Below are 16,747 nucleotides of genomic sequence, written 5' to 3'. Positions count from 1 at the left end.
AAAGTGAGTTTTCAATTAGGTTAATAAGTATTCCCATGGAGGATCTTTGGGGAACATAATGATGAGAGGAAACTGAGACTTTGGAAAAGAAAATGGCCAAAATCACTAAATTTGTTACATTCAGTACAAGGAGAACATTCCATTGGACTCCAGGGGCAGCCACCAGAGCAGCTGTTACCCACTCTCTCAAACATCCTGGGCGGGGCAAGGGGATATAATTAGAGAGGAAAGCAGAGGACAGCGGCTTCCATGTTATCCACCTCTTAAGACTGCAGCAGTGATGCCACCATGACATAAACTTGCTGTTTACTTCTCTGGAACAAGGTCTTTAGGACATCCGTAGGAAGAAGATGCAGTAGAGTGTGGTGGCTGAGGGCAGGGACTCCAGAGCAGACTTCCAGAGCTTTAATGCTGGCTCCACCACTTGGGACTTTAAGCAAGCTTCCCAACTCTTCTTCACATCAGGTTCTTCATCTGTAAAATAGGAGTTATAATACCTGTCTCATGGGAATGGGATGGACATTATCTGAGATAATCCCTGAAAATTTCTCAGCATAGTGCCTGGAATATAGTGAGGACTCACTGGAAACAGGCTGCCGTTCTTGAACAACGAAATAAGAGAACATGTCTGCATGTGCTTTGCAAAAGGAAAGAGCATGCCAAAAATGTAACCTCTGGTTATTGAATTCCTGAAATACATAATAACATGAGAATTAAGTGCACCGCTGTAAAGTGCAGTAGATTAGGAGCATACATTCAGAAGAGACAACAACTCTCTCCTCTGTCCTAAATTATTTGAAGACTTTTTGCACTCATTATCCATGACATGCAATTTGGGTATCATCTTATATCATTTTGTCTCTGAACTATTTCATGTGTATGAAGATTCAGTCCCTAATAATAGTTCAAAGTCCAGGTAAAGTTTACAACCTACATTTAGCCAGCCTACAATTGACACAGTGCTGGGTACACAACAGGTGTTCAATAATACCTGTCTCATTGATTTATTAATTGCACTTGACAGTCTGAATGAATGCTGAGGCATGTTCAAAGCATTCAACTAAGAACTGGGTCAAAAGAGGTGGGTGTAGAATTCTGAAGCCCATTCACTGCCCCCAACTCCATTTTAAACACGGATAATATTTTGTTAAGAATACAATAGAGTAGCTGAGGTTGTAGATTAGCCAGACTCAGCGATAACTGCTTTTTGCTAAAAAGTTATCTTTTATACCCCAAAGTAGAATGAGGATGGTGAAAGAGAATCCACTAGGGACATCCCTGGGGCACATTTTTATCCAAGAGAAAATGCAGCTGCTGTGTAGATGTGGACACTCTGACTGCTATCCCTGCTCCCCTGAGCATTCATTTATTGATGTATTCCCGCATCAATCAGTAGGTACCTGGCACTAGTTCAGTTTCTAGAATACATCTAGTGAGTAAGACAGGCAGAGTAGATTCATCTTCTTTGAGAATTTAAATTCTAGTAGAAAAAAGCAAACATTAAAAACTGTATTATATAAACAATGCCATTTCAGACAGTAGTAAGTCAAAATATAAAACAATAATGGGGTACCATCTGAGAGGTTGCTAGTTCATCCAGGAAGGTCAGCAGCCACTTCTCTGAGGATTTGGCATCTGAGCTGAGGCCTGAATAGTGAGAAGGATCCAGCTGCTCAGACAACTGGGGAAAGAATAGCAAGGTAAAGGCCTGGAGGCAGGAAGGAGGTCTGGCTTGTTCTAAGAACAGGCGTTAAGACCAGTGAGACTGAGACTGTGAATGGTGAAGGTGGGGATGCAGATGAAGCCACAGAGAGAAAGAAGCAGGGCCTGCATTGGATTCTGGGTGTAAAGGTAAGCCCTCCAAACAAGAGTGACATGATGTGTCCTGAGTACTTTCTAGAAGCTCCCCCTGGCCGTGTTGTGGATCCTGGAGAGCAGGGGTGCAGGAGGTGATCAGGGAACCAAGTCTGGAGATGTCCTAGTGCTCTAGATGGAGGTGGTGGCTTGAACCAGGATAGTGGAGAGGGAGTGGGAACCCAAACCAGAAAGAGCGTTGGGGTGGAAGGAAAGGGCGAGATGATTTAGGACTACCAATTGGCTACGAAAGTGTTCTGCAGATTTCTGACAAGCCCTCTGAGACTTCAGTGTCCAGTGAGTGACATTCATTGAGTGAGCCACATCTGTTTCCTCCGAAAGGCCCTTTATTGTGTAAGTGGAGAGAACGGAAGGAGAATCAAGTGAGGACTCCCAGCTCACCTGTTTTTATTCACACAGCACCACGCTGAGCTCCTTGCCTGCATAACCCTCCCTGTAGTCCTGGGGAGCAGACGCTCTCACGACCTCCTGTTGGATATGAGGAAAAGGAGACTGAGAGGCTCAGTAGCTAGCCAAGGTCATACAGAGAGGAAGGGCAAAGGCACCTGAAAGCCAGGTCATCCCCACCGCACAGTGACCGGTCCCTGCTAGAGCTTATGTTCCATGTACTGTCCCACTTCAGAAAGCAGAGACGCACTAAGGAAGCTGGGTTCATGGACAGTATAACTTAAGTTCTTATCTAAATGACTCTCCCATGTATATATACATTCAGCCTCTCTATATGAATAACTACTGATAAATAATTCACATGGAAAACACCTAACATTAGGATCATGGAAAGCAGGAGGAAATAAAACCTCATAGTTACTTTAACTCTTTCAGGATGTTCAGTGACAAACTTCCTGTCAGTAGCAAACATAATTACAAATATTTCAGAATGCTGGGTAGAAAAATCACACCAATACTAGAATAGAAACATGGTAAGTGCTTCTTTAATAAATAAAATGGGCACCAAGATTTTGAAATAAACCTCATATTTTATGGCACCTGAAAGAAATAGAAGAACATGTGAAGTATTTTCAGAATTAACTATTTCTAATGGAAAAACACTTTTTCAAAAAAAAAATCATAAAATAGACTTTTATTTTCTCCTTATTAGTCAGGATACAGATAAGATTCTGATACTGACAGATGATTAGAGTGGTTTATTATTGAGGAAAATCAAGTCCAAGTGATGGATCATGGTGTAATTAAAATGTCAGAGCAGTAAATTGTGATGTGTGACTAGTAACCCACACGAATCATGAGACAATGTGATTTATTGTTCCTTCTTTTCTTTTTCTCTAAACAAGTGCTACTAACTGGCCAAGATTTGCAAATCTTTAATTACTAATTGTATGCCATAGATCTTTTTGGAGCTGACTTTTAAGTTTTAAAAAAAATGTTTTTAATCTCCACTGCAAAGCACAGAGGGAGATTAGAAATTGATTCAATGGTCATCCTAAAAGGAGAAAAAATGGGTTGGGGAAAGACATGCATTATTCTTGAGAAGATGAAAAGTTTCCATTGCTGATGTTAATCATCTCTTTCACTGATCACTGAGAAAAGGGCAAAGCCAAGTGGATTTTTTTTCTTTGCAAGCAGCTTTCATTTTTGTTAGTTTTTTTTTTTTTTTAATTTCTGCAATTCAGTTACTTTTTCCTTTTTTTTTTTTTTTTTTTTTTTTTTTTGGTTCTTTGTTTGTTTTTCTTATTTCTCATCATCACTTCATATGGGCAGTGAAAATTCAGAGGAGCGACAGGCAACTTCCCTGGGATTCCTGGGCCAGCAACCACTGCAGCCTCCATGCCAACCACCAGTGTAACACGCACCACCCTGACCATTGCAGAGTGCCAGCTCTGACATTCCCGAAAGCGCCTCCTCCAAACAGCCCTCGTAATGTTCCAGGCTTTCTCCTCTCGGTCTTTCATTTCAATTGCCTTCTTCTCACTCCCTCCACCTCTAATCCATTCCATCTTCCGCTTCGTGGGTGTTGCGTGCTTTTTTCATAGTAACCATGTGTTATTTGCAACGTCTCCTTAGTCTTTTCCATGGGAAAGCATTCGTCATTAAGAAAGGAAGTTAATGTTCAGAATGCTTCATACCTGATTCAGGAAATAACCATTCAGAACGTTATAGAGAGGACGGTGTTCTCGGTTCCTTGTATATGTGAAATCAATTATGAAACCCACATCAGAAAATATCTATGAACATTAGATCATGTATTCGATGTCTTGGTTTACTGTTTATGGAGAAATTTGTTTGAATGTCTGTTTTTTGGTTTCAAGCAAACTTCATGGAGTCTCTGTTTTCCTGTGTGCTTCTGAGGCTCCTGTTACTCCTCAGCACTTTCTAAGCTCTTGTAACTCTGAGATTCCAAAGTGCTGTCCCCTGGCTCCCGAGGCCTGGTCTCTGTCTGGTTGGGTAGCTACTAGCCACTGCTGTTGATCATGTGTGTCTTTCTGACTTAGTGCTGGCTGGCGGGGGTGGCAGCTCACGGGCCATCTGCAAGTGCTCCGTGCCAAGTCTTCACTCTCTTACAGCAGCTCTGGTGTCTTCCTCCTTCTCTCCTGCCTCCATGAGTGCGTACAGCCTGAGTTCCCTGAACATGGGGACTTTACCTCGAAGCCTCTACTCCACGAGCCCACGCGGGACCATGATGAGGAGGAGACTGAAAAAGAAAGACTTCAAAAGTTCACGTAAGTGGAATGCCAGCCAATGTCAGTCTTGTGGCTTGTGGGAGGCATGCAGGCACTGGATCTTTGACTCACTGACCTATGGGAAGAGCATTTGAATGCTTAAGTGACCAGGGAGATGCTACGAAGCCAGAGCTCTGGACCAAGGACCGTGACATGTGCCCATATTCTATATGATAATATTGACTGGGTATAATTTCAGGCTGCACTAGTTTCCTACTCTCCTTTCCTACCACTTTTTTTTTAAGTTTTTAATTGGTTTTAATTAGTTAAACATGACAGTAGAATGCACTTCAATACATCATATATAATGGAGTATAATTTCTCATTTTTCTGGCTATACATGATGTAGAATTCCATCGGTTGTGTAGTTACATATGTACATAGGGTAATAATGTCTGATTCATTCTACTATCCTTCCCATCCCCAGACCCCTCTCCTCCCTTTACTCACCTCTGCCTAATCTACTATAACTATTCCTCCCTAGCATCCCCCATCCCCACATTGTGAATTAGTATCCAAATATCAGAGAAAACATTCAGCTTTTGGTTTTTGGGGATTGCCTTATTTCACTTAGCATGATATTCTCCAGCTCCATCCATTTACCTGCAAATGCCATCATTTCATTCTTATTCAAGGCTGAATAATATTCCATCATATATACACCACATCTTTTTATCCATTCATCTGTTGAAGGCAACCTAATTTGGTTCCATAATTTAGCTATTGTGAATTGAGCTGCTAAAAACATTGATATGACTGCATCACTGTAATATGCTGATTTTAAGTTCTTTGGGTATAAATGAAGAAGTGGGATAGCTGGGTCAAATGGTGGTTCCATACCAAGTTTTCTGAGAAATCTCCATAGAACTTTCCATAATGATTGCACCAATTTACATTCCCACCAGCAATATATGAGTGTACCTTTTTCCCCACATCCTCACCAACATTTATTGTTGTTTGTAATTTTGATAATTGCCATTATCAATTGTGAGATGAAATCTTAGAGTAGTTTTAATTTGCTTTTCTCTAATTGCTAAAGATGTTGAAAATTTTTTCATATATTTGTTGATTGATTATATTTCTTCTTCTGTGAAGTGTCTGTTCAGTTCCTTAGCCCATTTATTGACTGGGTTATTTGGTTTTTTTGGTGTCAAGTTTTTTTGAGTTCTTTATATATCCTGGAGACTAATGCTCTATCTGAGGTGCGTGTGGTAAAGATTTCTCCCATTCTGTAGGCTCTCTCTTCACATTATTGATTGTTTCCTTTGCTGAGAAGAAGCTTTTAAGTTTGAATCCATCCCCTTTATTGATTCTTGATTTTACTTCTTGCACTTTAGGAGGCTTGATAAGGAAGTCAGATACTAAGCCAACATGGTGAAGTCCTGCAACTTTTTATTTGACATTTTTTTCTTACTCTTTTGATGTCATAAGGTAGTCAAAGGTGTGACTTTTCTTTTAAGACTCCTTCTTCTATTCTGGATAGCTTTGGATGAAACCTTTGTTGTTGGTTTCTTATTCCCTCTAAAAGTATATTGTGCACACTCTGCCTCCCTTTTGATAAATGTAATAATCTCATGCATTTGTTTAATGTTATTTCATATAACAAATTAAATTGAACAAATTATGTAATAAGTTATTTAACAAATAATATAACAAGTTAAATTATATTTCATGACGTGACCCCACCACCACCAAAATCAGTGAAAATTTTGAAAGTACCTTTTCATATTATATCTCATTCTGCAACTTTCCTTACTTGCTTCACCAACTTACCCCACCGAGACTCACTTCTCTTCATGAATTTCTTATTACCCTCTGTAGCATTAAGAAGGTAGGAAGAATGCTCAAATTTACAAGCAACCATCCTAAAGTCCAAACTTCAACTGTCATTCTTGGAAAAGCTAGCTTCTGGGACAGCCAGACACAATACAGACCAAGCAAGACTAGAAAGATGTAATTGGCTACTCTGTCTGAGATAACTGGCTGTCTGTATAAAGAAAAAAAAAATGATGATTAAATGTTTTAACAGGGGAGAAACACAAATCACTCCTTAATTTTTCTTTTCTGTAGAGGAAGATCACAATCTCACCATAATCGCAAAACTTGAAGAGAACACTAACATCTCCAAAAGGTCTAATCATAGTTTAGAGAAGTGTATTTCTTGCCCCTTTATCTTTTTGGTGGTTGTGATTCCTGTAAAGAAACTGAAAGAAGATGGTAGCAGGTGGTCTCTTCCTCTGCTGACCTTGGAAATACAAGAAGAAACAGCCTCAAGTTGTCTAAATGACACCAAGCCTGGTCCTTCCAGGCTGGTTCTGACCAGAATGCTCTTGTAAAAGGGAGTGATTTGCCAGAGATTCATCCCTAGAGGACCCCTTACCAGTCCCATCAGTTCTCCAACACAGTGGGTCACCAGCCATCCCCCACACTGGGAAGTGGTTTCTTCATGTTAAAGGAATCCAAAGCCTTCCTTACAAAGAAAATCAGAAAAAGAGAGTCACCACCATGATGCATGCATGATTTTGACTTTCCTGTCCTTTCAAATACAAGGAGATTTGTCATCTTTAGTATGTGAAAATGACAATAAATTTGAAATTAGGAAACTGGAAGACTGAGTTTAGTCAAAGAAAGATCAGGAAGCATCAAGAGTTCCAATCATTTCTTAGCTAAGACTAGAGGAAATTATTTACTTTGGGAAGAAACTAGTTGAAGGTAATATAGTACAGTGGTTATGAGCCTGGATTCTAGAACCAGGAAATCTCATCCCAGCATCGTTACGCTCTAGCTATAGGACCCTGAGCAAGTTTGCTTAACTCTTTATGCCTCAGTGAAAATTACAGATCATTGTATTACTTACTTCTTTGGGTGATTTTGAAGATTCCATTTATGTATATGGGTGTGTACTAAACAACATCTGGTGAATGGTGAGCACTATTTGTTAGATATGCTGTATAGTTTGTGTTAGTATTATATACCTGAACCTGAATTGTCCAATGTGAAAATCTGTTGACATTACTTTCAAATTTACTCATTTTCTACAGTGGTACACTTTGACATAATGCGTAGGTCTCGAGTCTTTCATTTAATGCCTTTAGGGTTTAATGTAGATATTTGCATATGAATCTTTTTTTTATATACATAATGGCTTCATGTACAGTACTTATCACTAACAGCCCTCAGCAGGGAAGAGCAATTAAAATGAATTCATTAACGTTTGTACTTCTGCTTCAAAGGCTAACCATTTGTTTGTGTTAGGTAAGATTTGCTATGTTGATTAAGGCCATTAGTGAATACAAATGAATGATAATGTGTTTGGCTAGCTCAGGTTGATATTGACACATCTTGAATTTTTTAGTAGGAAACAAAGTCGAGGGCACACTGTCACTGAGACCCATAACCAACTCATAAATCAGCACATTATTCTCCAACATAGTAGGAATGTAAACAGAAACCTGGTTCAGGAAATTTCTAGTTCTTGTTTTCTGTAGACATTAGCCACAAGTGCACCACTGAGGACATGTGCATAACAAGAGGTTTATAAATATATCTCAGGAGATCATACATTTTATATTTTAATCAGACAACAAAACCCCAAATGCTACAAACTTTTATTCCTACTTCAAAAAGATTTGAGAAAAATTATGATAGTATTTTAAATATCAGAAGAAAACTTATTTTCTGTTTTTTTATTATTATTTTTTTTTTTTATTGCTTAAGCTTGGTATGATCACATTAGATGTAAAGGTTTTCCCAAGTAACTGAGAATAAAAATTTTATTGCCATTTTCACCATGCCCTGGTTTATTTCCCCCACTTTATTTATGCCTTTATTCTGTGCCACCATTCGCTGCTCCTTTTTGATACTTATGTTTCTATAGCAACCAGGCCATTTGTATGGATGGTGAATCATGGCAAAAGTCACAAACACAAGAAAAAGTCTCTTTGCTGTATTGATGATGAGTTGAGACTAGAGTTGCAAAGCAGAAAAAAAATAATTCTCACATGTGTTTCCAGTACAAAGTAAAGACATGACCAGAAAAGAATGCAATATTCTCACATGAATATTAAAACTTTCTGTACCATTGACCAAAGGGGGAAACACAGAAAGTCTGTAACAACATGTTACAAGGATTAAAACAGGAAGGTGCCCTGTCTGTTTCACAGAGACTGGTGTGCACACTGAGCTCTAGGCTTTGAGGAGAGTCACAAAGCCCTGGGAAGGTCTCAGAGCATGTCATAGAGGAAAGTCTCAGACCTCTTCCAGAATCTTCCTGGCCTTTCCCCCGCTGCCTGTGCTCTCCCAGAGACCAAGCCTCGTCCAGAACTCCTATCCACTTGTCATGGCTGCATGACGGAGCAGTGGATCCAGCTCATTCCTTCCTGTTCCTGCACTCTCAGCCAGAGCAGAGACTCCACCTGTTACCAGGCTTCCTGAATTGCAGCAGACAGAAGTTAGAACATATTCCCAGAATGTTCCTTGCTTCTTTGGTTATCAGCATTTACTGCTAGAGAGGGTAACTTTGGAAAAGTCTGAAAAGAAGAAAATGAGAAAACCTAGCAACTTTCATGGTTCCTTTCACCAACTCCTGAAAAAACGATGGACAACAAGAGCGGCTCATGGTAAGCTTTTCTAAGTGACCGTCAGGGAGCTGTGGGCCACCTCTCCTGCTCTTCTGAACTGGATCACATGATTCACAGTGTGTTGGGTCCACAGCAGGGTCGCCCTTACTGTGCAACTGTAATGAGACAGAAGTCTCAGATAACAGGATCAAATAACATAGATGCATTCTATTAATAAACCTTTCAGGCTCCATGCTCTCTATTCTTTTTAAATTCTTCTTCTATCTGATAATAAACATTACAGCCTCCTAAATTGAACCTTACTAGAATTAAAAAAAAAAAAAATCTTTGGCTGTCTTTTGTTCCCCCTGACTTTCCTTACCAGATCTGGAGAAGATAGGAACTGGCCAAAAAAAAAAAATTGCTATTCCTGCAAACCTAATGTAATGGTTAATTTGAATTGTCAACTTGATTGGATTAAGAGATGCTGATGATTAAGAGGCCTCTGGGTGTGTCAATGAGGGCATTCCTAGGAATGATTGAAATGTGGGATAGTGACCTGAAGTGAACCCTTCCCTAAGCATGGGCAGCACTGCCCAATAGGATGGAATAAAACCTGAAAGAACAAGGAAACAGATGCAAGCTTGACTCTTCTTGAACGAGTTCTTGATTGCTGCTTCAGTGGTCTGAGGATATCCGACTCTCGCTTCTTCACTCTTCCAAAGCAGACTCTGCCAGTGATTCTCCAGGTATTTTCCAGAAACCTTAGCTCAGACTAGGATAGCACTTTCTTGTTCTGGGACTTCTGCATCTTGGACTTCACAACTGCCCAGTTCTCTAGCTGCAGACAGCCATTTTGGACTATCCAACTTCTGGTCGTGTAAGCCAATCTAATAAATCCCCCTTTATAATCATACTTCCTGTTGATTCTATTCTTCTAGAGAACCCTGACTAATACACCTGAAGAGTTGTGAACAAAACCATCCCTACCTGAATGGGAACAGGACAGAGCAGACTGAGTCCTGAACACAACCTGGATGGATGCACCCTAGTGAGCTAGATTCAAATGTTGGGTATCAGCAACCTAGTCATTTCCATCTTCACTTTAGTGGAAGTAGACAAACCCTGAGCCAGGGCCAATAGTTCATAGCCTTTGTAGATTGAATACTTTGCAGAAGGATCTGCTACTGCAGAGGAAATTTATCACACAAATCTTAAACTACAGTGTTATAATTCACAAATCACCTTATTTTCTTTTGCTGCTCACCACATTAATGAAGCAAGCTAATCAAGCACATCTTTTTTTTTCCTCTAAGTAATATCAGTTGTTTTTTCTTTTGCTGCTCATTTTTATATCTATAATTTATCTTTTTCATATTTGGTAATAGTTTCTAAGACTTTAATACGTGTAAGTAATCAATACACTTTCAAATGAAATTTTACAATTTCAAAGAACAGATTCTAATACATCAGAGGACTTTTAGAGTTCATTGTAAAATCCTAAATTACTTAATATAATCCTATATTGATGGTATAAATTACAACCTTATGTAATTACAAAATCAATGTATAATACATAAATTTCTGTTAAATCCTAAATTAAGTTGCCTAATAATTTCTATCACCTCAGCTTATCTCAAGGTAGAGCTTATAGATTTAATGAAACCCTCATTGATTTCATTCTTCTTTGTCAAAAACATTCTAGAGAATAAAATTCCCTCAATTCTCTTCTCTGTTCCAAAAAAAAATACACCCAGGGTCCCCTGTCTTCACTAGACCTAATCTGCTCCTGCCTGTTACTATGTAAGTGATCTGGCTCTTTCTTAAAGGAGACGAGAAAGAACTGACTTAAAACCAGTTTCTTTCTTTTTTTTTTTTTTTTAATTATTGTAAACAAATGGGATACATGTTCTTTCTCTGTTTGTACATGGCATAAAGGCATACCATTTGTGTAATCATAAATTTACATAGGGTAATGTTGTTTGATTCATTCTGTTATTTTTTCCCTTCCCCCCCTCCCCTCCCACCCCTCTTTTCCCTCTATACAGTCCTTCCTTCCTCCATTCTTGCCCCCCTCCCTAAACCTAACTCTAACCCTAACACTAACCCCTCCCACCCCCCATTATGTGTCATCATCCACTTATTAGCAATATCATTCTTCCTTTGGTTTTTTGAGATTGGCTTATCTCACTTAGCATGATATTCTCCAATTTCATCCATTTGCCTGCAAATGCCATAATTTTATCATTCTTTATGGCTGAGTAATATTCCATTGTATATATATACCACAGTTTCTTTATCCATTCATCAATTGAAGGACATCTAGGTTGGTTCCACCATCTGGCCATGGTGAACTGAGCCGCTATGAACATTGATGTGGCTGTATCTCTGTAGTATGCTGATTTTAAGTCCTTTGAGTATAGGCCAAGGAGTGGGATAGCTGGGTCAAATGGTGGTTCCATTCCAAGTTTTCTAAGGAATCTCCACACTGCTTTCCAGAGTGGCTGCACTAATTTGCAGCCCCACCAGCAATGTATGAGTGTACCTTTCTCCCCACATCCTCGCCAACACCTGTTGTTGCTTGTATTCTTGATAATCGCCATTCTCATTGAGGTGAGATGGAATCTTAGGGTGGTTTTGATTTGCATTTCTCTTATTACTAGAGATGTTGAACATTTTTCCATATGTTTGTTGATTGCTTGTAGATCTTCTTCTGTGAAGTGTCTATTCATTTCCTTAGCCCATTTGTCAATTGGATTATTTGCATTCTTGGTGTAGAGTTTTTTGAGTTCTTTATAGATTCTGGAGATTAGTGCTCTATCTGAAGTATGATTGGCAAAGATTTTCTCCCACTCTGTAGGCTCTTTCTTCGCATTGCTGATAGTTTCCTTTGCTGAGAGAAAGCTTTTTAGTTTGAATCTATCCCAGTTATTAATTCTTGCTTTTATTTCTTGTGCTATGGGAGTCCTGTTGAGGAAGTCTGGTCCTAAGCCGACATGTTGAAGCTCTGGACCTACTTTTTCTTCTATAAGATGCAAGGTCTCTGGTCTGATTCCGAGATCCTTAATCCATTTTGAGTTTAGTTTCGTGCATGGTGAGAGATATGGGTTTAGTTTCATTCTGTTGCATATGGATTTCCAATTCTCCTAGCACCATTTGTTGAAGAGGCTATCTTTTCTCCATTGCATATTTTTGGCCCCTTTGTCTAGTATGAGAAAATTGTATTTATTTGGGTTTGTGTCTGTGTCCTCTATTCTGTACCATTGATCCACCTTTCTATTTTGGTACCAACACCATGCCGTTTTTGTTACTATTGCCTTGTAGTAGAGTTGAAGATCTGGTATTGCGATACCCCCTGCTTCACTCTTTCTGCCAAGGATTGCTTTAGCTATTCTGGGTTTCTTATTCTTCCAGATGAATTTCATAATTTCTTGCTCTATTTCTGTAAGGTACATCATTGGGATTTTTATTGGAATTGCATTGAATCTGTATAGCACTTTTGGTAGTATGGCCATTTTGACAATATTAATTCTGCCTATCCAAGAACATGGGAGATCTTTCCATCTTCTAAGGTTTTCTTTAATTTCTTTCTTTAGTGTTCTGTAGTTCTCATTGTAGAGGTCTTTCACCTCTTTTGTGAGATTGATTCCCAAGTATTTTATTTTTTTCAAAGCTATTGTGAATGGGGTAGTTTTCCTAATTTCTCTTTCTGAAGATTCATCGCTTATGTATAAAAATGCCTTAGATTTATGTGCATTGATCTTATATCCCGCTACTTTACTGAATTCACTAATGAGATCTAAAAGTTTTCTGGTGGAATTTCCTGGTTCCTCTAAGTATACAATCATATCATCAGCAAATAGGGATAGTTTGAGTTCTTCTTTTCCTATTCGTATCCCTTTAATTTCTTTGGTCTGTCTAATTGCTCTGGCTAGAGTTTCAAGGATGATATTGAATAGAAGTGGTGAAAGAGGACATCCCTGCCTTGTTCCAGTTTTTAGAGGGAATGCTTTCAGTTTTTCACCATTTAGAATGATATTAGCCATGGGCTTAGCGTAGATGGCCTTTACAATGTTAAGGAATGTTGCCACTATCCCTATTTTTTCTAGTGTTTTGAGCATGAAGGGGTGCTGTATTTTATCAAATGCTTTTTCTGCATCTATCAAAATAATCATGTGATTCTTGACTTTAAGTCTATTGATATGGTGAATGACATTTATTGATTTCCTGATGTTGAACCAACCTTGCATCCCTGGGATGAAACCCATTTGATCATGGTGCACTATCTTTTTAATATGTTTTTGTATGTGATTTGCTAAAATTTTGTTGAGAATTTTTGCGTCGATGTTCATTAAGGATATTGGTCTGAAATATTCTTTCCTTGATGTGTCTCTGTCTGGTTTAGGTATCAGGGTAATATTGGCTTCATAGAATGAGTTTGGGAGGGTTCCCTCCTCTTCTATTTTATGGAATACTTTGAGAAGTATTAGAATGAGCTCTTCTTTAAAGGTTTTGTAGAACTCGGCTGAGAACCCATCTGGTCCTGGACTTTACTTTGTTGGTAGGCTTTTGATGACTTCTTCTATTTCATTACTTGAAATTGGTCTATTTAAATTGTGTATGTCCTCCTCGTTCAGTTTAGGCAATTCATATGTCTCTAGAAACCTGTTGATGTCTTCGAAATTTTCTATTTTGTTGGAGTATAGATTTTCAAAATAGCTTCTAATTATGTTTTGTATTTCAGTCGTGTCTGTTGTGATATTTCCTTGTTCATTCCGAATTTTAGTGATTTGGATTTTCTCTTGTCTTCTCTTTGTTAGTGTGGCTAAAGGTTTATCAATTTTGTTTATTTTTTCGAAGAACCAACTATTTATTTTGTCAATTTTTTGTATTGTTTCTTTTGTTTCAATTTCGTTGATTTCAGCTCTGAGTTTAACTATTTCCGGTCTTCTACTACTTTTGGTGTTGGTCTGTTCTTCTTTTTCTAGGGCTTTGAGCTGTAGTGTTAGGTCGTTTATTTTTTGAGTTTTACTTCTTTTATTAAATGCACTCCATGAAATAAATCTTCCTCTAAATACTGCTTTCATAGTGTCCCAGAGATTTTGATATGATGTTTCTTTGTTCTCGTAAAACCAGTTTCTTTTAACTCCAGTTCAGTAGTCCCAAAAATATTTCAAATTGAGATATTGAATGGAAAGAAATACTAATGTGAACCTATGGAAAAATTCAAAAGGGGGGAAGTGTTGCTGTTGAAATCCACAAAGCTTCCTGGAAGATGAGTGGAAGTAACCCCCACAAGATGGTGACACCTGGCCTTGTCCTCCTATGAGTATAGCTGGAAGGAAATGCAGCTCATCAGATCCTCACTGGTGGGAAATGGCATCTTCTCTCGCTTTTCTGTCACAGATAACAAAATGTATGATTTGGAGGGCAATCGAAGCACACTCAACATCAACGAAGCCACACCAGAAAATGTATCTGTGTCAATATATGATAGTCCCTCAGTAGGACATTGGGATGGTGGAACTTGCACAGTCTGTGCAAAGCCTGGGGTGGAGACTCCCTCCCCCACCCACCAACTGCAGAGGCAGAACAATGAAGTAACCTATAAAGAAAAGTAGGGGGTTTGCCCGCCCCAGACATATTCTACCTCACCCTCCCTTGTCCTGTCAACTACAGTGATCTATCATGATGGAAGACTTTGGGTCCTCAGGAGTGACTTCTAATTCTTTATGTTAACTTATCACACCTGTGTGAAATGTCGATTCCAAAGAGGAAAATGTAGATGATATCACAAAACTTGACTCATTCCTCATTTATTCAGCATTTATTGAACATTCCAACAACGAGATATCAAGATAAAAAGATCTATTCCCAACTACTTAAGAACTCAGGGTCAAGTGGAGAGACAGGCAAGCAAATACAAACCTGATAAGTACCAAAATAGCACTATGAATTATAAATGTGTAAGTGCAGAAAAGGAAGTACCGAATTCTGCCTGAGTTAAGCAGGAAAGGGGACATTAAAAGCCCAGAGGAGTGGCTAAAGAGGCAGAGGGCAGAGTATATACTAAGACACAAAGCTGTGTCCAGAGGCCTAGAGCACGTGGCTCACGGAGGGATTGTGGAAGTACAGGAGACCTGATGGGCAGGAGAAAGTGAACTTGTGAAGAGTCTTGCATGCACTGCTAGAATTTAAAAGTTTGTTTTCTAGGAAATGGGAACTGTTGAAATACTGTAAACTGAGGGATGACCTTTGCCTATCGGAAAGGCCACTTGGGCAACAAAGCCTATAGCAAGAGACAACAGGAAGTGACACTGACAGGAGGTCTACACAGTAACCTGTGCTATGGTAAAGAAGTCCTAGGGGAGCAGAGAAGTCCGGACCTCACTGTGAAGGAGGTCTAATATCTAAAGAGCATTCAGCATGAGAGGACCCAGAAATATGTACATTACAATAGCTGAAACAGAAAGTAATGAAAGCCTGAATTAAGGTATTGAAAGTAAAAAGGGGAAAAAGGACTTATACACATGATCTTATAGGGCTCAACCTGTGAGAACTTAGCAATTGGTTGATATGAGACGGTGGGCAGTTTTGAATCAAAGGCTGCTTTGAGATTTCAGGCCTGGACTGACGTGACAGTATTTTTGTGGAATGGAGAGGCAATGAGAAAGGGAAGATGATTTACTTAATTTTGGAAAATATGAGATGTCAACAAAACATGTTTGCAGATGGGTTAGCTATCAAGAAAAGAAATTTGTCACTAAAACTTGAAACTAGAGAGATTTGAAAAGGTGCACACCAAGGTCCTGTCATGGGCAAGTTGGAAGCGATGGAAAGAATGAGAGAACTTAGGATAGAACCACAGGTGAGCCCGAGATTCTTGTACAGATGGAGGCAAAGTAACCAGTAGGGGCTGAAGAGGTAGGAGACTGAGAACAAAGCTTCATCAAAACCTAAAGGGTGATTTCAGAAGCGGTGGTCCTGAAACCAGTCACTCCAGAGTAGTTGGAGCAGATGAGGTCACTCATTTGGATCGTAAGGGAATCCTTGGTGAAAGTACTTTCAGCAAAGGGTAAAAGAAGCCAAATTCTAAGCAGCTTCAGAATCAATGCAAATCAATAGATTGGTGTGAAGCTCGACTAGTGAAAAGGAAAGTTTAGAAAAGCAGCAAGAGAGGTTTTTATGACACAGAAGCACAGAAGGCACCTTTTAGGATGCTTTCATGTGATGAGAGAAATTCTGTTGCTAGAGATGTTGTTTGAAAACCAGGAGACAAGTGAGAAGGGATGAGATAGGGATCAGAAAGAGGAGAAAGCGAGAGTGTAGGAACTAGGAACGAAGGATCATGAGGAATGTGTGTTCATCAAGGGGAATTCAGATTCAGACCTTGGAGATCTATCCATGTCGAAGAAGGATGGAGTGGAGCGTCGGGCCGGGCTGGCAGAGCCACGTTAGGGAGGACTTGCTAATAACCCACACTGAGAGTGAAGAGCTGCAAAGCCAGCATGTACACAGGCCATCGCCATGATAAGGAACAGGAAAAGACACAGGCAAGAGGAAGTAGCTAAGAAAAAAGACGCCACATCAGCAAGCAGATGGGTGGGAATTTTGAAAGAATAGAAAAATATGGAC

The 16,747-nt window shown here is 39.3% G+C and overlaps 1 protein-coding gene across 8 annotated transcripts in view; it reads left to right on the top strand.

Annotated features, from left to right (window-relative positions):
• The window catches only part of Grip1 (glutamate receptor interacting protein 1), a 379,314-nt gene that overhangs the window by 281,933 nt on the left and 80,634 nt on the right, over positions 1-16,747 (top strand). For 3 of the 8 annotated variants that reach the window (XM_047550563.1, XM_047550565.1, XM_047550570.1), the window contains exons 10-11: positions 3,595-3,750; positions 4,398-4,553. In XM_047550563.1, the coding sequence (XP_047406519.1) occupies positions 3,595-3,750; positions 4,398-4,553 (312 nt within the window). The remainder of the gene's footprint in view (positions 1-3,594; positions 3,751-4,397; positions 4,554-16,747) is intronic. The other 5 variants (XM_047550567.1, XM_047550569.1, XM_047550566.1 and 2 more) reach the window with 3 other exon arrangements.

This window comes from Sciurus carolinensis, chromosome 4 (genome assembly GCF_902686445.1).
Source record: "Sciurus carolinensis chromosome 4, mSciCar1.2, whole genome shotgun sequence".
Classification (NCBI taxonomy): domain Eukaryota; kingdom Metazoa; phylum Chordata; class Mammalia; order Rodentia; family Sciuridae; genus Sciurus; species Sciurus carolinensis.
Note: the sequence above shows the minus strand (reverse complement) of the source record. Positions and strands in the feature narration are given on the sequence as shown.